This window comes from Trachemys scripta, chromosome 1 (assembly GCF_013100865.1).
Source record: "Trachemys scripta elegans isolate TJP31775 chromosome 1, CAS_Tse_1.0, whole genome shotgun sequence".
In the NCBI taxonomy this organism is placed as follows: Eukaryota; Metazoa; Chordata; order Testudines; family Emydidae; genus Trachemys; species Trachemys scripta.
Window position 1 is genome coordinate 70,707,735 of NC_048298.1, and position 20,252 is coordinate 70,727,986.

General features: G+C 39.8%; 2 protein-coding genes and 1 long non-coding RNA gene across 3 annotated transcripts in view; 2 read left to right on the plus strand and 1 right to left on the minus strand.

Moving 5' to 3' along the window:
* Nucleotides 1–5,257, minus strand: part of LOC117868900 — a 6,484-nt gene extending 1,227 nt beyond the window's left edge. The window contains exons 1-2 of the long non-coding RNA XR_004643736.1: nucleotides 4,744–5,257; nucleotides 1,555–1,639 (exon numbers count right to left, since the gene is read on the minus strand). This is a non-coding gene — a long non-coding RNA (uncharacterized LOC117868900). The remainder of the gene's footprint in view (nucleotides 1–1,554; nucleotides 1,640–4,743) is intronic.
* Nucleotides 5,258–5,550: 293 nt separating this feature from the next.
* On the plus strand, nucleotides 5,551–9,144 carry RPS16 (ribosomal protein S16). The gene is made up of 6 exons (XM_034772137.1): nucleotides 5,551–5,653; nucleotides 5,734–5,789; nucleotides 6,640–6,741; nucleotides 7,885–7,981; nucleotides 8,756–8,803; nucleotides 8,934–9,144. Exons 2-6 carry the CDS (start codon nucleotides 5,742–5,744, stop codon nucleotides 9,077–9,079), a joined length of 441 nt encoding a protein of 146 aa, XP_034628028.1. The 5' UTR covers nucleotides 5,551–5,653; nucleotides 5,734–5,741; the 3' UTR covers nucleotides 9,080–9,144.
* An 8,380-nt stretch (nucleotides 9,145–17,524) lies between these two features.
* The window catches only part of OTOGL (otogelin like), a 138,004-nt gene continuing 135,276 nt past the window's right edge, over nucleotides 17,525–20,252 (plus strand). The window contains exons 1-3 of the mRNA XM_034763701.1: nucleotides 17,525–17,576; nucleotides 18,671–18,710; nucleotides 19,850–19,898. Coding sequence (XP_034619592.1) covers nucleotides 17,525–17,576; nucleotides 18,671–18,710; nucleotides 19,850–19,898 — 141 coding nt within the window. The remainder of the gene's footprint in view (nucleotides 17,577–18,670; nucleotides 18,711–19,849; nucleotides 19,899–20,252) is intronic.

Sequence of the window (20,252 nt, forward strand, 5' to 3'; positions counted from 1 at the left end):
TCCTCAATATATGTTCCATTCTATATGCATCCGAAGAAGTGGGCTGTAGTCCACGAAAGCTTATGCTCTAATAAATTTGTTAGTCTCTAAAGTGCCACAAGTACTCCTGTTCTTCTTTTTTCAAGTTAAATATCTTCCTCCTGGCAAGTCTGAGAGGGGACACTTCCTGAGCCCTGCAGTGATCATTTTTTGTCCTAAATAAAGAATAAGGTTTTTTTCACCCATCTGTATCTTAGCATGTGTGAAGGAGCATTAAGTCTTTTTACTGGTCAAAATTATCCACCCCTTTAAAAAAAAAAAAAATACAGCTATGCACCATAGTAGATTATGACCTACTGGTATGTGGCAGCAAATTCCACATGCTGAATACACAGTGTATAAGAAAAGTCTTTCCTTTTATTTATTTTAAATTGACCTTTAATTTTAGAATGACTCTTTGTTTTCACATTATGAGACAGCACAAAAGGAGTGATTGATCAATTTTTGCTACATCTCTCAACTTTAAATATTTCAATCAGGTCCCCATCCTCTTTTCTCTCTTCCAGCACCTGTGCTAAAGGTATGTGGAGTTCCCCTTACTATAGTGTGTGTTTCCTCTCTCCTTTCATAAAGATTCATACTGAAAGCTGGCCTTATTGACATACCTTTGCCTTGATACTTCACTGCCTTGTACCTTGTGTAGTTATTTATTCCTATGTACAGTCCGTATAAAATACTATCATTCTGACCTGCGTATGTTTTACACTCATTTTGTACTTGCTGCAAGTGAAGAATCAGGTCTTTTGTTTCACGTTTGGTTCCACTATGTTTAACTTCCAAATGTTTAACCTGAATATAAGTAAAAGGCCTGATAGAAATAAATCTCCATGAGCTTTCCCTCACAGCAATCCTGCAAGTTTTCCCTTCAAGGTGACACAGTTTAGGTAATGTAGAATTTGCACTGAGTAAAGATTCTCAGTGCTATGCATCCTAGGGACAGAAGCCACACATCAACGGAGGCAAAAGCTGTTTGCATGGATAGGCTCCAGTAAAAGCTGTGTTGCAACAGATTGTATCCCTCTGTGGCTGGTTAGTAGTAGCCATGGAGAAGATTCAGAGGGAGATAATATTGCATTAACTTAATTTTATGTAATTACTCCCAGAATTCAGTGCTGTCATAGAAATTTGTACTAATATGAAGAAAGAGAGACATAGGAAAGACATCATTCAAGTGCCTATTGCTATTAACTCTTAACTGTAAAGATTCAAGCCAAAAATTTCAAAAATGACTAGTGATTTTGGATGCTCAATTTGAAACATATTATTAGGAAGTATTGAGTACCCACTCTTTGAAAATCAGGCTCACGTAGGATGTCCCAAGTTGGGCACCCAAAATCACTAATCCCTTTTGAAAATTTGGCTTCAGATCCTAGATTTTTCAGAACTCGTTAAAACTCTTCTCCCACTAAACTCATATTTACAATAACCCAATGCAATGTTAATTCATGAGAATTCACAACATATACAAACATACACATCTACGGACACTGTAGGCACAAAGTTCTCTCTAAATACCTTTTGCTGTTAGGCTCTAATCCTGCAAGACATTCCATGCAGGTGGACTCCTGCACCCTCACAGAGTTTTCTATGGAATCAGGACCTTGCAGTTAAGATAAAATGTTGTTTTTTTCTCCAGACTTATAAAACAATTCCTCATAATTCTGAATGGAAAATCTCTTTCGAATCCAAGAATTTAAATGGTGGTTGTTAGCTATATAACAAATGTCCTACAAAATGCCTTTCCCAGTTGGGTCAGAAAAATCCTACCTGTTCCAGGAGTGATGTTTCTAGTAAGGACAGATGAACAACACATAAATCTTACATTTAGTAGGAATTAGTAGTTTGTTTTGTCATTTACACCTGTGCAAAGCAGATAGAAAATGTTACCTGGTCAGTATGTTATATTGCACAGGTGCAAATGAGTATACAAAGCACAAGGAAGTGGAGAATATGGTACTGTGAGTTTTTCTGGAGATTCTCGTTGTCTTTTCTTTCCTAATATTAGTTTTATTGCAGCTTTAGGGTGTGTGGTTTTCTAAGTGGGTTATCAGAAGAGATTTTGTATGCATTGATTTTCTGAACTGCAACACCTTCCCTAGTCTGGAACCTTTTTCTCTATCTTGCCATTCATCTCTATTTTCTCCTCTGCTTCTCACTGGGAACTTTTCCCCCCATGATCTCTGTGAACATGGTTATTTGTGACATAATTTTCTCTCTCTGATGTTACATACTCTACTCCCTGAAGCATGAGCTTCTAAATTAAATAGCTTCTAGCTTCTATTCCAAGATCTGTATGGGCCAGAAATGGAGAAAAAAAGAAACAAACAAAAGAAAACCCCAAACCCAGTTCTTTCTAGAATCACTATTAAATGTCCAACTGTGTGCTAATTACCGCTTTACTTTTCTAACAGAATATGGAAAGGCAGATAGTCAACTTTATAAACCATATCTGTAGCATGAATTTTAGTGGCATTTCTAGACTGTTGGCAGAGACTTGCAGCAGGAGATGACTATGTGAGTGGGAATGAATGTCACAGGATCTGCAAAAGCAAAATAAAGGAAGTCTTATGCTAATAATGCACTTGAATGCCCCTATTTAATTGATTATTTAATACTTAAGCCCTGATCTGCATTGAGAATTGCGTTGGCATAGAGAGGGATCTACCCAATACAGGTTGGGAATGTATTTATAAAGTTGCTGGGCATCTAAAGGAAATCCTTTTGCAGGTCACATTTAAGACCCCAGCTACGCAAAGACTTAAATGTGCTTAACTCTATGCACTGTGAGTAGTGCGTTTTACTTGAATGGAACAATGTAATGTGCATAAAATTAGGCACATGTGGAAACCCTCAAATGTTTGGGGGCTAAAAGGGATTAGGACTATTCAATTGTACTGGTTTAGGACTATTCAATATATTTATTTACAGGCAGAAGGTTTGGTTGTTTAATGACAAATTAAATGTATAAATAAAAGTATCGACTGTCAACAAAAATCTGTTTCAGAAATACGTATTCATTCAATCTGCATACACATGGATTCCATATAGAAGAAATGTCTTCATACTCATTATTATTGGCATGAGGGTTTTTCACTCTTATTTATTATCTGTGTTACCACAGCACCTAGGAGCCCTACTCATGGACCAGGACCCCACCATGCTAGGTTCTTTGGGGCAGGGACCATCTTTTTGTTATGTTTGTGCAGCACTTAAACATGGATCAGGGCTCCATTGTGCTGGGGCTTCTAGGTGATACTACAATATAAATAATAATTTGGATATCTCAGAACTTACCCAAGGAAGCATTATCATTTCCCAACAACTCCTCAGAACACCACTTTTGAGCTGATACCAAATATGATAAAATTCAGACATCTGTGGGTTTTTTCCATGATTTGGTCTGAAGCATTTGAACACAGGTCATCACAGGTTAACTAATGCAGTGCTCTTTTAATATTCACCATGCCCATCTTAGCAGCATTCCTTTATAAGAAGTGCACTAAATAGCCTCTAGGTGGCACCTGGATTCTTTTGTTTGTCAAATGTCTTTTTGTTCCATTTAGCAAAATGAACTCATACAAGAGGAGAGTTTCAAAGTTAGGAGAAAATCTCTCACACTGTGCACAAACTTTAAAGAACTTGGAACTTCCTCTATTTTCAATGTCTGTCAAGCTTATATTTACAGAAACGTTATTTCCTTTGAAACAGGCCTGTCTGATCCTTAGCCACAAAGTTAAAGTAGTAAACAAAATAAATGAACAGAAATAATTACAAAACATTACACTACAAAATCAGTGGAAAAATTTAAACTTAAAAGGACCATATGCCACTGCACCAAGAGCCAAGCTCAGAAGGAGTGGTTCTAAGTGTCTGGGATGCTTTTCAACTCACATTGGCTTAGGTTAAGTATTAAGTGAAATACTTTGGGTGATAGTGCCATTTGTTTTAGATTAAGCATTTAATTCTACTTTGCACCAAGTTTTTGTGTTGATATAGGACACAATCTTGAAAGCTGTTCCATTTAGATAGGCCATTTTTACTCAGAGACTAGAGGTCTTGGGACGGTTTTATATTTTACTCACCACCTTGGTAGTGGTTACTCCTTATCATGCTCAGATACTATGGTATAGATACCTAGAAAACAGCACCTACAAATAGACTGAGGCACATGAAAAAATGTATCCAGATGGGAGAGATCCCACTGATTCCAGTAAAATTCCCTCTTTGTAATGGGGAAACCATGCTGGAAGTGAAAGCCTCCTTCTAACCAAAAGCTTTTTTTTAAAAAAAAAAACGTATTTAGAAAAGGACCCATTGCGTGAAAGGGCCCAGGCAGAGAAAACCTTGGATGGGTCTGAGGAGCTGCTGTCGCTGTGTAACACTAGTCAGTACTGTTTAGTGGATTATTTGGGTTAGTTTAATGATAACATAGGTGAAAGCCTATGCTGTTGTACAGCAGTAATTCATAAAGTGTAAAAAAAATAAAAGAGCACGGAGAACTTAAAAATTGGATGGTAACAGACCACGAATCCCAGTGAAGACTGAACCTGGTGATACTCAACAGAAAGATCTCACCCATCCATGCTTGTAGCGGTTTCCATCATTTCACAGTGACTCAACAGTCATCCGAGGCGTCAGAGTGACACGCAGTGACAATCCTAGAACCTTATTGTACAGCAATACCCAGTTATTACATAGATTTACCTTATAGCCTTTATCTTTATTATGGCTCTGAGCATTGGACAACGGGGATTGACTGAGATGTTTGGTGAGTCAGGGGACTGTAGGACATGAGAGAGCTGGTGCTGGAGAGAAGGGAGAAGGTCTGGAACCCTAGGATTGGGGGACACTGCGAGGCTGGTGCTGGGAATGGAAGACACTGACACTGGGGAAAATGGTGGGATTGGAGGATGCTGGGGGGGGGGGGGGCTGATGCTGGGATTAGAGGTAGGGATGTAAAATGTTAACCATTAGTCTTAACGCTTAACCATTAACCCTTGGACCGTCCGGCCCCAGCAGCCACATTGGCCAGAGCAACCCCAGCCCCAGCTGCGCTGGCGGGATTGGCCCCAGCTGCTAAATCGGTTAACCGTTTAAACCAAATCTTTTAACAGTTTAAACGATTAACTTTTAAAACGGTATTTACATCCCTAACTGGGGGACATGGAGAAATGCTGGGAGTGGGGCCACTGGGCTGGGGGCGCAGCTGGGATTGTGAGATGCTGGGGCCACTGGGGAGCTGGTGCTGGGACTGGGGGAGCAGCTGGGGACTGGAGCTGGGATTGTGAGGTGCTGGTGCGGGGGCCACTGGGGAGCTGGTGCTGGGACTGGGGGAGCAGCTGGGGCGGGGGGGGGCGCGGCGAAGAGGGACACTGGGGGACGCGCTAGAGGTGACGATCGCGCCCTGCACCAGCCTCTTCCCGGCAGCTCTCTCAGCCCCGCCCCGCCGCTCCCGAGACTCCTGTCCCCCTTCCTTCGGGCAGCCGTAAAGCGCGGCGGGAGGGAGCCGTCTCGCGCGGCCGGAAGTCAGGCTGCGCTTTGCGGCTGGGCTGCCCCTGAGAAGCGGCTCCGGAGGCCCCGCTCTCTCTTTTGCTGCTGCTGTCGCTGGCGGAAGGTGAGTTCTCGGCAGCTCCGCGCCCCTCCCCCCCTCCCGCTGGGCCGCGCGCCGCTCACCGCCGTGTCTGTCTGTTGCAGGAGGAGCCATGCCGGCCAAGGGGCCCCTGCAGAGCGTCCAGGTCTTCGGGCGGAAGGTGAGCGAGCGGGCGGCAGCGCCCCCGGGACCAGGCCGCGCACCCCGGCCCGGCAGCTGCGGCCTGTGCGCTCCGCGGCGGCCCGGGAGCCGCAGGGGCCTCCACGTGTCTCGCCCGGGCCCAGCCAGGGGGGGTGGCCGGTAACCCCGGCCCGGGGCTCCCGCCGCGGAGCTGCCCGGGATGTAGCCGTGGGGGCACCGCGCCATCGGCCGAGCCCGTCATCGCGCTGGGAGCCAGGCCGCGGCGATAGGCGTGAGCTGCAGCACCGCGTAGTGTGTACAACAGCCTCCCTGCTACACCCACCCACAGCCCCCCATAGGTGTTGGAAGTGGGGGTACGGCAGCGCCCCCGACTTGAAGTAGTTTCCATCATGTACAGGGTTTACAATGTGGGTCAATGGCTCTCAGCGCCCCCACTACACAAATTGTTCCAGTGCCCCTGCTCTCCCCGCCCCCCATCACACACAGGTAACACTGTAAAAAGCTTCTCCACGGCATGACTTGCAGGGATGGCAGACGGTGAAGGTAATGGCTCGGTCTCTGGGCCTCTCCTGCTCCCTCCATGATCTAGGAGGCCTGGTTGCTGGTAGTCATCACACTTCCCACGTGTAGAGCAAATTTTGTGTTTTCAGCAAAGCTGACTCGCCTATATATTTTTTTTATTTTAAGTCCTCATCTGACCTAGTATGTTTCAGTGGCTTGCGGCAGTGGCTTTGCTTTAAATGAAACATACTTTTTGAAATCTTGAGTGTCATAATCTAGACTGATAGCACTGTATGCTAGTCTGTAAAGGAGTTGGTGCACAGTTAATAGTATACAAATGCTTTACTCATATATGCTTGCTTTTTTAGAAAACAGCTACCGCTGTTGCTCACTGCAAGAGAGGAAATGGTCTCATTAAAGTGAATGGAAGACCCCTGGAAATGATTGAGCCTAGAACCCTGCAGTACAAAGTAAGCACTTTATTGGTTTTCTTTGGACATTATTTTATGTTTATGTACTATATATATGGAAGAGCAGAAGAGTTTCTTGTTGCCATGATGACATACAGTAGATCGGGGCGGGCAAACTCTTTGGCCTGAGGGCCACATCTGGGTATGGAAATTGTATGGCGGGCCATGAATGCTCATGAAATTGGGGGTTGGAGTGCGGGCTCTGGGGTGGGGCCAGAAATGAGTTCAGGGTTGGGGAGGAGGTTCTGGGCTGGGGCAGGGGGTTGTGGTTCCCAGCCAATGGGAGCTGCAGAGGTGATGCTTGGGCGGGGGCAGCGTGCGGAGACCCCTGGCTTCCCCTACACATAGGAGTCAGAGGGGAGACATACCACTGCTTCTGGGAGCCCGGCACATATGGAGCCCAGGCGGGAGCTTGAGGACCCGATTAAAATGTCTGAAGGGCTGGATGCGGCCCCCGGGCAGTAGTTTGCCAACCCCTACACTAGCCATCTCTTTTTTTTTTAGTGGCCATGTAGGCTGTTAGCTGTAGCTTGACTATTTGTAAGTTTTGTATACAATTTTAGATTTTTGGAGTTGAGTACTCAGGTTAAATAATAAAAGCTTAGAAGTGTATCCTCACTCAAGTCACTTTGCAAAATGGGATTTGAGCTTCTGTATCATTTAGGTGTGTTTCTCAATTTTGCTCTGATGTATTTTCTCAATTCATTTATTCTTATTAGTGTTGATGGGAGCAAAGCATACATGTTGATAGGTGTTAATCTTCCTTAGCTCTAACTTCATCAAGTTTAATATTACCTAGTTTGACTCATCAGTTAACCTCAAAGCACTTTACAAAGTATCATTGCTCCCATTTACAAATGGGGAAACTGAGGCACGGGAAGGCAAAGTGACTTGTCACAATTCTGCTGCTGGGTGACGTTAGGCAAGAACCCAGGTTTCTGCTCTTATCCACTAGTGACTAGGCCACATTGCCTCACTGTTTTTTATTTAATTACCTTAGTGTGTGCATTGTAAATTCAAGGCTCATAGCACCAAACATTTTATAAATCCATGCTTAGAAACCTTGCTCAAAACACTGATTGCTGCCTCTTGATTATAAATATGTTCTCATAATTTAATACAATTTTTATGTTTATTTCTTAGTTGCTTGAACCTGTTCTTCTCCTGGGCAAGGAACGCTTTGCTGGTGTTGACATCAGAGTCCGTGTTAAGGGTGGCGGCCATGTAGCACAAATCTACGGTACGACTCTTGTACAAGATCTTTAGCATGGGCTGGAATAGATTAAACTACATATTAATAAATTATTTTTTATCTTAGGGAATAAACACCATCTACAGTTTAAAGCTTTGGCTATTACAAATACCAGTTTAATGGGTGTATCTTGAACTATATTTGTATCACCTGCTCTCATTTATACACATGAATGATCTTTATGGAAATGATCTGACTGAAACTGGCATTAGCATTTCCCTCTTCCAGGGCTATATAAATGATTATGTGTGATTGGTCATAAATTGGATTTTGGAATGAGGTTAAACAGCATTTTCTAACTGCACTGCAAAGTCAAGCAGTTATTTTTCTCAGAGAAAATTGCTCAAATAAAAATCCTAGAATCAGAATTTAACTTGTAACTTATACACATTGGGCAAAATAGAACATAAATTGCTTTTCAGAAGTTTTAACGTGCTGCTGGTAGTTAAGGCCTGAAAATTCATTAAAATGATATGGCTCAGAGGAGGCACAGGAAGCAAGTTGATGTATTAACCCAAATCTTCATCTGTTTTAGTTAACCATCCAGACATTATTTTAAAGTCAGTTTTTGATTAAAGGGTGTGGCTTGAGGTGGAAGGTGTATGACACAAAATGGTTTGATGTGGTTTTATCATTACACTTATAACTATTTTTCATTTGTCAAATTCATTTCTGCCAACCACTCCCCAAACCTTTGCCATGTTTTCTATGTAAACCTGAATTTATTGGATATTATTGTTAATTTGTCTCTTTCCTCAACAGCAATTCGTCAGTCTATTTCCAAAGCATTGGTGGCTTATTATCAGAAGTGTAAGTTGATTGTTTTGATTTTGTTTTACTAGCCTTTTTGAAGTGTTTAGCTTCAGACATTAAGTGCTATACGTAGAACAGTAATAGATGGCGGTATAGAATGTTAGTCACAAATGTGATCTTTTTTCAGATGTTGATGAAGCTTCCAAGAAGGAAATCAAGGACATCTTAATCCAGTATGATAGGACCTTACTGGTTGCGGATCCTCGTCGTTGCGAGTCCAAGAAGTTTGGTGGACCTGGTGCCCGTGCACGCTACCAGAAGTCTTACCGTTAAAATTGTTCTTTACCCTTGTATCTTGCAATAAATATGGGGAAAAGTTAATAAATATTTCAAGTTTCTAAATCTAGTATTTGGTTTATATTGGATAACTGGTTTTTTTTAGGGTTGGGAGTCCTTCGGTAGTTAAATATTTTATTAATATAAGAGAGCTGACCTTAAAAAAAACACAGGGGAAGCGCTGGTATCTAGAAATAAAGAAAAGCACTTTGCTGCTGTTAGATACACATTTTTTTTCTTTGTTTCAAACAATGAACTCCCCATACTGTGCTCCATGCACCCTTGACAAACCACTAACAAATCTAGCAGCATAGCTTCTAAAATTGTTGACCCTGGGAAATTAAAAGATCTTATCTCAGCCCTCCCCCAAACCCTGACCAAATGCTACAAAGCTGTATTGCTGTTTTGGAGCAAGAGAAGTAGGTTTCCTTCTCTGTTGAAAATTCTACAGTATGCATGTTGAAGTGCAGTAGCAGACTTCTTAAAATACCCTTGTGCTATGTGAATTTTTACATTTATATTCAAGACTAGAAAACTTGATTTTTTCCAAAAATCACGAAAGCTTTCATATGTCCATCATTCAAGCTAAAAAATGCTTAAATATAATTACTTACAATGCTTCAGAAATACTGAACATTGAAAGGGTTGCACAATGCTCTGACAATGAGAAAAAGGTCCTTACTCTGAGGTGCTTTGATACTAATTTGGGCACATGTAATACACCCATAAGGGATCAGACACAAAGGGGTGCAGGTAAGAATGATATGTAATTTACAAAGCCCCCTGAGTTATCAGTTTGAAGGACAGACATGTTTCCTGTATCTCAAGATTGGGGAGGCAATTCCAAGCCTTGGAAGTACATGTGTAAGATCTGAGATTGACTAAAAGCAGACACATGGGGAGTAATTTGGAGGGAGATCTAGATTAGCGATTCTCAACCAGGGGTACGCGTACCCCTTTGGGTACTCAAGATGTCTTCCGGGGGTACAGCAACTCGTCTAGATATTTGCCTAGTTTTACAACAAGCAACATAAAAGGCCCTAGCCAAGTCTGTACAAACTATAATTTCATAAAATGATTTGTTTATACTGCTCTATATACTATACCCTGAAATGAAGTACAATATTTATATTCCCATTAATTTATTTTATAATTACATGGTAAACATGAGAAAGTAAGCAATTTTTCAGTAATAGCAGGCTGTGACACTTGTATTTTTATGTCTTATTTTGTAAGCATGTAGCTTTTAAATGAGGTGAAACGTGAGGTTACGCAAGACAAATCATACTCCTGAAAGGGGTACAGTAGTCTGAAAAGGTTGAGGGCCACTCTTCTAGATGGTGGAGGTGTGTGCAGTGTATGAGAGGAGAAAATCGTGGAGATGCTAGGGAGAGAAGTTGCATCTATTTACGTAGATATTGAGAGGAAAAAGATAAAGAGAGCGGGTGAATGATGAGGAAGCCTTAAATGAAAAAGAACTAGCTGCTGCCAACAAAAGAGCTGGGACATCAGTCACAAGTGACCAGCAAAAATCACGTGACAAACGGGTGCTCAAATACTGAGTAGAGGCCTGATGCATGGGAGCAGCTCTGGGTCATGATGAGAATAACTGCTTTGTATACGCAGCAGGAAACCATTTTGGACAGGAATGGAAAACACCATAGGCTGACCAATAGAGAGACTCGATTCTTGACCATATCACAGTTTAAGCAAGATACTATTTTCTCCCCCATTAGACAACTGTGGTACTTCGGGGGCTTTTTGAGGGGTATCTTCCAAAATTCTTTGTACTGTAGCCTCCATGGTCCTGCATTGTAGTGATTCCTTCCCACCAACAGCTAAACCCACTTCCTTTGCTAATTGGGGTGTTGGAGATGATCTGTAAAGGATTTTTTAAAAACATTGGACTTTTGCTCTTCTTGTATTGAAGAGTGCTTGCAGCGTTTTTTTTTTTTTAAACCTTAAAAATATCTGCAGTCTGGTCTTCCTTGTTGCTGCTTGGGGAGCTCATGGATGTCTGAGAATGAGCTTAAAATATTTTAGTGTAAGGGAGTGATCTTGTTAATTAAGATTTCCTTTTTCATAAATGTCATTAATATTATAGTATTAGCATAAATTGAACAAAACTTCTAAACAGGAATGATAAGTCCTGCTCTCATTTGCTCAGCTTTCAGTCTCTGTTGATAACTAATTTTTCAGTCACAGTTTTGTGTTCCAGAGTGGATAAGACCTGAATTTCAAATTCAATGCAACTGAAAAATCAAACTGTTATTCTTTCCTCATACATCAGAAAGAAAGGAGGAGGAATGCAGGAAAGCAACAAGCCCATTTTTGTTTCCTTTTTGCAGATCTACTGTGACCCACTGGCAACTTGTTTGCCAGACTTTTTTGTTTTTGTTTTTTTTGTTTGTTTTGTCCTGCAGCAAATGAACAATATGCCTAATTTCACTTTAGAAGTTTTATTATGGTTTATTATTGTTCTGACTGATCTCTCTTGTGGGATGTTCTCTGGCTTCTCTTTCCTCCCAGTCTCCTTTGACCTGTGAAACTTCTCATCACCCCATCTAGGGATGCAGTATTGGCTGGTTAGAACACTGGAGCTCATCCAGGTTTCTTCTTGTGATCAGGTTGATGATGAATGATGAGCTATTCTAGCTCCTGGGCCATAAAAACTCTGCCTTCCCCTTTCTAGGCCTGAGTTTTTGAACGCAGAGATGGGGAATGAAACCTGGATATATTATATGGCAGTGCAGAGCATACTGCCTCCATGGCATTTCTTCAAACAGAGAAGCCCTTGACCACAACAAAAGTGAATCAAAATGTTTTCTAAAGTGGATTTTGATCTCATGAAAATGTCCTGTTAATCTCTGCAATGATGTCACATCACTGTTTGATTTTTGTTAATAAGATGTAAAATGTAAATGTTACTTGATGGGGGGAGGGTGGTTTTATTTTCTGAAATACTACAAGTAAATTGGTGTGAGCTAAGTGCATGAGAGCACAGTGGAAATAGGATGTAGTAGTGAGAACTCTGTTTTTCCTATTTATTCTCTCTCCTGCCAATTACCTTCAGTAGGGGGATGAGTGGTGAAAAGGATTCTTCTACCATCATTAGTGATAGGAGCAACTTTACCAACTCAGCTCTTGCATAGCCTGCCCCTCCTCAACTAGCCCTTATCAGCAACAAGATGTGTAAGACCAGAAAGGGGTCCCCCAGCAGCAGAGGTGCTGAACTGGAAATTGGAGATGGTCTGGTTCCAGCTTGGCCCAAACCCCACCCCAGGACTCACTAGCTGCAGGAGCATTAAGCTTGGGAGGCAGGGTAGGGACTGGAAGCTGCTGTGCAAATGTGGATCCTGCTTAGTCTGTCCACCTGACATTGGGACTTACCAACTGTGGGTGTGGTGCAAGCTCTGAAAAGTTCCATGTGCCACTGGCATCAACAACGTAGGGAGAGCCAAAATTGGGAGTAGCTGTACCAGTGTGGCTCTGGCCTGGTGTATCCTCACTGACCAGATTGCCCTTTTATGCTGCACAGTCCTTATAGAAGCTGAAGACCCTCCTTGCTGCTATGGTTTTGGAGTCATTGAGATAAATTGTGCTTGACTGTAATACCCACATAGATTATAAATGGTTATAAAAATTTGTTATTAAATGAGGCTGTTAATTTTGTATAGTTGAAGTCAGCCAACAAACTTAAATACAGAATTTATATCTTAAATTAACGTCATTTCTAATAGTAGAAAGTCTAGATAGAGAACACCTATTAATTCGTTCAATTTGTCTCCCTGCCAAAATGCAGGATGGTTACCTAACATATGTGTTCTCGTGGGCTTTGGGCTTTTTTTTTTTTTTCCCCCTTGATTTTTCAAAGGTCCCAAGTAATGGGGCTTCTACTTATTCCCTTATGCAGGCAAATTCATTTAATCGTCTGAATGTAATTCCTCCAATTCAACTTAATTTCTCCCCCTTCCCCCCCCTTCCCGTTTCTTAATTTTAATCCCATGACTCTTGTACCACAGTCTACCTCGCTGAGTAATTCCTTTCCTTCCTTGGATGCTTGTTGGACTGTTACAACCTTACCTTATCTGTCATCCCCCTATTTCACTAGTGACTTTTGTTGCTCTTTGTTTCCTCAAATTTCTCTGTCTTTCTGGTAATATAGTTGCCAGACATGAATGCAGTTTTATGGGTGCAGGTGTATTAGAATCGTAGAGAGGAGGATTATTGCTTTGCTGCTATATGCCTTGTTATGTTTGTGTTTTGAAGGCCTACCCTGCATGGGCCTTTTTGCAGCTATAACACATTGCAAACTAATGTCTAACATGTTTTCTAGTATGATTTCCTATTCTCTTTTTAGCACTATTGCTTTCTAAGTTTCTCAGTCCAAATAAGTATGTGTGTTCTGGAATATTTCTCACTTTGCATTATTTCAAGATTAATCTAATTTTGTTGTGTTCTTTCTGTATTTCTAATATTTCTAGGTTCTTTTATATTATTCGCCTGTCTTCACTGCTTTTGCAAGGTCAAAGAAATAATACAAAGGAAACTAGATACACTATACTGTAAAGTATGATATTAACATGTCTTTTTCTAGCACTAAATGCTGGACACATTAAATAGCATCTAAACAACAGTAAGAATAACTTCATGCATTGGTTATCAGTCAGTTATTGGTTACCCAGTTGATGTTCCATGAGACTTTCAGGACAGAGTCACTGGTGTGTACACAACACAAAAGGAAGTTATGTCTAGGCCTTCTTCTTTTCCAGATGAGTGTTAAAACTCAGTAAATGAAAGCTTCAAATTAGAGAAGTCTCCTCATATTTTCAGAGTAGTAGTGGTGGGAAAAATAATCTTTGGGTAAGAGTGTACAGAATTAAAAGAATCCCTGAGAATCAGACTGTGGTGGGGACAAGGGATGGTGAGAAAGAATCAATACCAAAATGCCTGGCTCTGAAGTCATGGCGAAAAGGAATTGCCAACATAGGAACAGTGATGTGAGAAGAGGAGAATAGAAATGAAAGTGGAGAGGAAGAAGAGTGAAAGACTGATACATGATGACCTCTCTCCCAACTTTCACCCATGACATTAGTTATATTTTATAATATACAGTGGTATGTTTTGTTACAGAGGTACTTTATATTCATAAGAATTGGCCCTTCTTTCAGTAGATAATTTCACAGTAGCTTCAGAAAACTACCAAATCATGAAGGTATTGATATGCAGCAAATACTCCAGTCATCTCACTTACACATAGAATAATTTTTAGGTGGCTGATTAGGTTTAATTCTAAACAGACGCTATTTAATGTGTTACTTTATTTTAAAATAAGGTAATAGAAATAGTTCTACGTCCGTGGAGCTATGCAAGTATGATGTATTTATATATAATTTAAAGTATGGGCTTGGGAATAGCAGAATCTGAGGTCAGATTATCTTTACATCTCTGCTTTTGTAAGAGATGAAGAAAGGAAAGATGACTATATTTACAAGGCCAAAATAATTGATGTAAAGGACCAGATGGCTCGGGAATTGGTAATAGAATTTGGAGCCTCTCACCTCTGCATTGTTGGTTTGGGTCCGTACAGGCAGGTAATGATCAAAAGTCATTGCCATCTATTAACTCCTTTTGGTGATCTGTGAAATTAATGGGAGGTCTCAGTCCAGCTCTTAATAGACAGGAGTCCATTCATCATTCACACTAAGTGGCTCCCTTCTTGGCAGTGAGCAGAGGTGCAAAGGCACAGATAACAACCTACTCTCTTACTCATCCTGGCTGATTTTCAGTCAGTGTTGGAGCATATGTTACTCAAAAATTATCCCTTTGATCAATCAAAATATACCACTGATGTGTCTTAGAAAACACCACCTTGCCTGCAAAGTCCAGGACACCAAGGCAAGGTCTTCAGTTGGAGGGGTGAGATGGGGGAAGGGTTGTAGGGAAGATGATTTTGCACTGGGAAATATTTTCATTGATTCCTCTAGAAGATAAGAAGTAAATGGGCTAAATGAGACAAAATGGACAGATAAGCAGAATGCTTAAAATGACTTTTTACTATACATTTTATAAAATACCAAAATGTGGAGAAATACATCATGGAGTTTGTTTTTCAAAAGTTATATTCATTGCTAAGAGTCATCTATAGAGATTAGATTACTGTAATGCACTCTAAATGGGACTACAGCTTAAATCAACCTGGACAGAGAAGCAGGTGTACAACAGGGCAGCCCGTTTAGTAACTGATACATTTTTCCAGCCGTACATAACACCAGTGCTCTAGCTGCTGCACTGGCTTCCTGTTCGTTTCTGTGTCAAGTTTAAGGTAGTGAATTTGAACTATAAAGCTTTAAGCGGCTTGAGGCCTGACTTTTTGAAATACTGCATCTCTCTCAGTCAGCGAAGGCACTCAAGCTAGATGGATAAAAGAAAGGGAACTGCTGGTAGGACAACTTCCATGCAAGGCCCTCAACTTCTGAAGTCACTTGGGTCTAAAATAGCTTTCCAGCATGAGTTTAGAGACATGTTGCATGTTGTTACTTTTGGGGAGGGGGCATGCAATGGGGGCTGCATTGATGGGCTCAATACAGCATTGGTTGGGGTGGAAATCTGATGGGTTATTCTCCAGTTTGTTTTGAGGAAGCTGTTGGCTTCATCTTTTAAACATGTCAAAGGCACAAAAAGACCACCCTAGTTCATGTGTAAACAATGAGTTAAAGGTAGTTTCAAGTAGTACACCTGACCTGGGGTCCCAGTGCCAATTCTTATGGTTTTACTAAAACATTTTCTTTTTCTTTATTTATTTTTAAATCTGCCCCTGTGTGAAAGAGCCTCAGGGGAAACTGGCTAATCATGGTATTGTCAAAAGCACAAAGTAATTTTTTTTTAAAAGGAAAATATGTTTTTCTAATCTCTGTCTATTGGTATACTTAAATACATTATCACTGTACAATTATACCATTCAGTTACAACAATCGTTTGTGTGTTGCTTGTAATCAATAAAAAACAAACAAAAACAAAACCCCAGAACAAAGCAAATTATTTTTTAGGTCCCTGTAAGTATACTTTGTAACAATTTCTCAGTAAATACCATATTTTCTTGATGTATATGTACAGAAATCATCAGTATTCTTTATTGTGACGCACACACCATAAACCTAAATGATGCTTTACATAAAAATAAAAGGTAATTGGTGAAATCCTGGCCCCATTGAAGTCAGTGGCAAAACTCCTATTGATTTCATTGGGTCAAGATTTCATCCTTCATCTTTTACACTGAGGAATTTATAATCAGCAAGAATGGTATGTCAGTGAATACTATGCAGTAGTGTGCGTTTGCACGGTTTGACCCTGGGTTAAATTAAGACATAATGACAAACACTAAATTGGCTATGGAAGGGATAGGAGGAAGGGAAGGCACAGTACTATGATCAAGTGGTTGTTTGGATTATTAATGTACATGTTTTGATATACAGATTTTTTTTAAAATCTGCAATTAATTTGAAGGGAAGATTAGTGTAGTTCTAGGCTAGATGAGGTAGTGTCTTTCCTTTGTTTACATTAGATTTTGATGAAGAATATAGTCAAGAGGATGGAAAAAAATTCCTAAAAACTTATGCCCCTGCACCAACAGTTTTTCTCTTTCTGTTATCTATGAGATTTTAAAACACATTTTATTTAAAAAAAATTATAAATTTCTGGGCAGTTTTCTTTTGTGACACTATCAAAATGTTACAAGGAAAAAAACTCATTTGCTTCCACTAGGTAGTTAAAATCCAGGTAATTTATTTAATGGAAATGAATGTCTCTTATTTAAAATGTTTGTTGAATACTTTAATATATTTGTCAATAAAACAATGTAGCGGTACGTTCTACAAGAACATTATTGTAAGTTTGAACTTAAAAGTTTTTTTTCATTTTAATAAAAGGTAGAAAGGGCAGCAGTTTTAATTAGCACAAGTTTCAAAACACACAAACGTGAAATGACAACTGCTTGAAAAATCTTTCAAAGCATCATGACATGGCAAAATTTCTTTCCATGTCACTATCCATGAATGTTATAAAGGGTTGATTCAGTCCAAAAGAGCAATAAGCCTTGCAGGTCTCGTGTAAGTGTAACTAATACAGGCTCTGGTCAGGAGTTACCATGCATTACTAATGAGAGAAGCACAGCCAAAAAGTTGTCTGCAACATTTCCAGAGCTCCAGAAGCTGGATGTGGCTAGGAAGCTTGGTGTTTCTTTTGAATTCTCTTCCCTCTTTTTTTTTTTTTTTTTTTTTGCCCTGCCTTATTTAAATTTTTCAGATATCTAAATTTATAAAAGATTTATACATTCCAGAGACACATATTTCTAAGATGCCATCATAGTCAAGGCCACCAATTTGGATATATTTCATACTAAGAAGCGACCCTGAAATGAATATTGTGGGAAAACTCAATTTAATGATACCCTGGAGCATATTCTTGGTTCATTCTCTGCTGTTCTCTTTGCAAGGTAAGAACTTTTATGCTCAAGTTTTACACTAAAAACCTTTTAGAAAGACTTCTCTTAACAATTTAGTAATACGGTTACTTGTTTTTCTTTCATTGTAAAGCAAATATTTCCTACTGCCCATGGCTTAATTAAACAAACAAACAAACAAACCAGTAATACAGACTTAATATATTTACATCACACACTTTTACTGCTTTTGAAACTAAAAACGACTTTGATTTTTTTTAATTCCGACTTTAATGCTTGAATTTTATACAGAATGATTGGTAAAGAACAAAATTATTTTTCTTGGCTTTCTTCCTTCTCATTATTGTCAAATGTGTTATCAGATTGATGTAGGCTTAATTGTTATGAACAGGATATGGGTTTGCTCAAGACTTGGACTGCACCTGCAGTGTGTCTGAACATTTTTTATAACTCTAGAATAAATATTTGGCAAACTGATTATATAAATTCTCCCAGCTGTTGTCATCACACATGCTAATAATAGATACCATAGACAGCTTAGAAAAAGGATTCTGAGGATAACAGAGGTTTTTCAAGCATTGTAACTTTCACATAGCTTGAAAGTAAAAATATTCTTAAAATGAAAGTAAATCTGCATGAAATCTAGAGAGAGATTTAAACATATTGGACTAAAGGTTTATAATTATGTTCAGAAAAGCATTACATTGAAGCCTGATCCTGAGAGGTTCTGAGCACCTTCCATATTTGATGAGCTTTAGTCTGATCCTGCAAGGGGCTGAGCATTCATCACTTCCACTGTCGATGATGGGAGTCAAGGGTGCTTAGCACTTTGTAGGATTGGGCCCATTGGAAATTGTAGGTTCTCAGCACTTCTCAGGATCAGATTCTGAAGAGAAAGACATCAATCACTCAGAAAAAAAGTGTTTCTATCTTTCCTGGCAGGGAGTAACTTTGCTGGCAGGGAGATGCAAGGGCTGCATAAATGCTTTCTGGAAAACTTATTGTCATTAGCCCTCTTCTAAAGGACAAAACTCACTCTTGTTTCTTAATCCAAAGTCAGCTAAACATTTGTCTTCATGTGAAATGGAGAAAAAAATGGTTTAATTCCATCACTTTTTATCCAACAGGATCCTATTGCGAGTTTTCTCTTTTGCGAAGAACACCAAGGTGAGTGTGCGTTCCTCATTTGCAGAGTTTTAAAAGCAAATGTAGGTGAAATCAGTAAGGCTTGTCTAATATGATGGAAGTATAGGAAATACAATACGGCCTTGTGTAGAACACCTCTGACTTTTAGTAACTTAGACCTAAAGTATTTCTTCCCTTTAATAACTCTTCCCAAAGAGCTGGTGATTAAACGTGTGAATCCTTTTTTGAAAAACAAGTGCAATTCTTTAGTAATCACAAAAAGATGGTGTTCCACCGGGGCCCAAGTAAGTTCACAGGATGAGTTTCTTACATGACTATTCTCATATCTGATAAAATGTACATTAATTAAATACCAGTAGATCATTTTAGTTTCAGGATAAAAATAATAAAATTCTAGTGACACACAGAAAGGAATTTCCCCACAAATAAAATGTGTTATACAATAAATATAGTCTCAGTGATGATAATTCATTTTCTCAGTCTGAAAAAAGCACTTGCAAGGAAAGTTGTATGTAATAGTTCAAACCAAAACAAAACTAGGGTATCTTCCTGATCCCATTGAAGTCAATGGAAACTTTGCCATTCAATAGAAGCAGGATTAGAACTCAGCTATGGACATCTAATGACTTCTAGTACATGTAGTGATCACACACTATATTGTACAAAATCTGGCCTGTTAAATAAAACAAAGTGTATTTTGTAGATTGAGGCCATTATTTCTGAAATTAATTTAATTATTGCCTATTGTAATTTAGTTACCATTGGAAGGTAACTGTACACTTTTAATACCATGACTACTGCACATGCAAATAGCACTGGTGCCCCTCAACAACACGTGTACCATTCAGGCATCTAAGGAAAGAACTTCACTATTTTGTGTCCCATATTATAAGCCCAATTTGCTTATCTCCCCTCCCCCATAAATACCAGGTACCTCCTTGAACAAGTAGCCTGTGTTCAAGAGCAGAGATCTGATCACTCTTGAATTTTGTAAAACGAGACTATGAAAAGAAAAAAGTCACCTTTTTAAATGTTAACCCAAGAAAGACCTCTTTGATAACGTGCTGGAAATCAGAGAGAGACACCTCTCCCTAGGGAACCACTTATTCAGGTTGCTCAGGGACCTTTGATTATACAAGATCCTTTTTGTTTTCTTCCAGAAACCAGTTTAATGCAACTCGACAGAAAAGAGATCTCTTAGCAGCTGAGGTAGGTTATACCACAGAAAGAAAGGGGGGCAAAAATCCCCCTCCTTTCTGCAACGGGGCTTTGCTGTTGTCACAATGAGGTCTTTGTAAAGGAGAATGGAAATGGTAATAACAAGACAGGGATGAGGAGGAGAAGCTTTTCCATACCTGCTTTCCTCAAACTTAAATCCACAGCCTCATTCATTCTTAGCAAAATGCTTCATGAATTACCCACCCTAACACACACCGTGGGGACGAGGGTCTTTGTTAAATCTTTTGTGAGAGCAAACAGAAACTTGGGAGTGACTGTTTGGTGAAAAGCACAATAATGAAACCATAGCCAAACAATTTTGCAAATAGTGTTGTTATTGGGCAA

What these genes read in the sequence shown, in the direction of transcription:
- RPS16 (XM_034772137.1), top strand. Translation starts at nt 5,742, where the DNA reads ATGCCGGCCAAGGGGCCCCTGCAGAGCGTCCAGGTCTTCGGGCGGAAG. An exon ending in CCATGTAGCACAAATCTACG is followed by an intron (nt 7,982 to 8,755) that starts GTACGACTCTTG and finishes TTTCCTCAACAG; the next exon opens with CAATTCGTCAGTCTATTTCC. An exon ending in GGTGGCTTATTATCAGAAGT is followed by an intron (nt 8,804 to 8,933) that starts GTAAGTTGATTG and finishes ATCTTTTTTCAG; the next exon opens with ATGTTGATGAAGCTTCCAAG.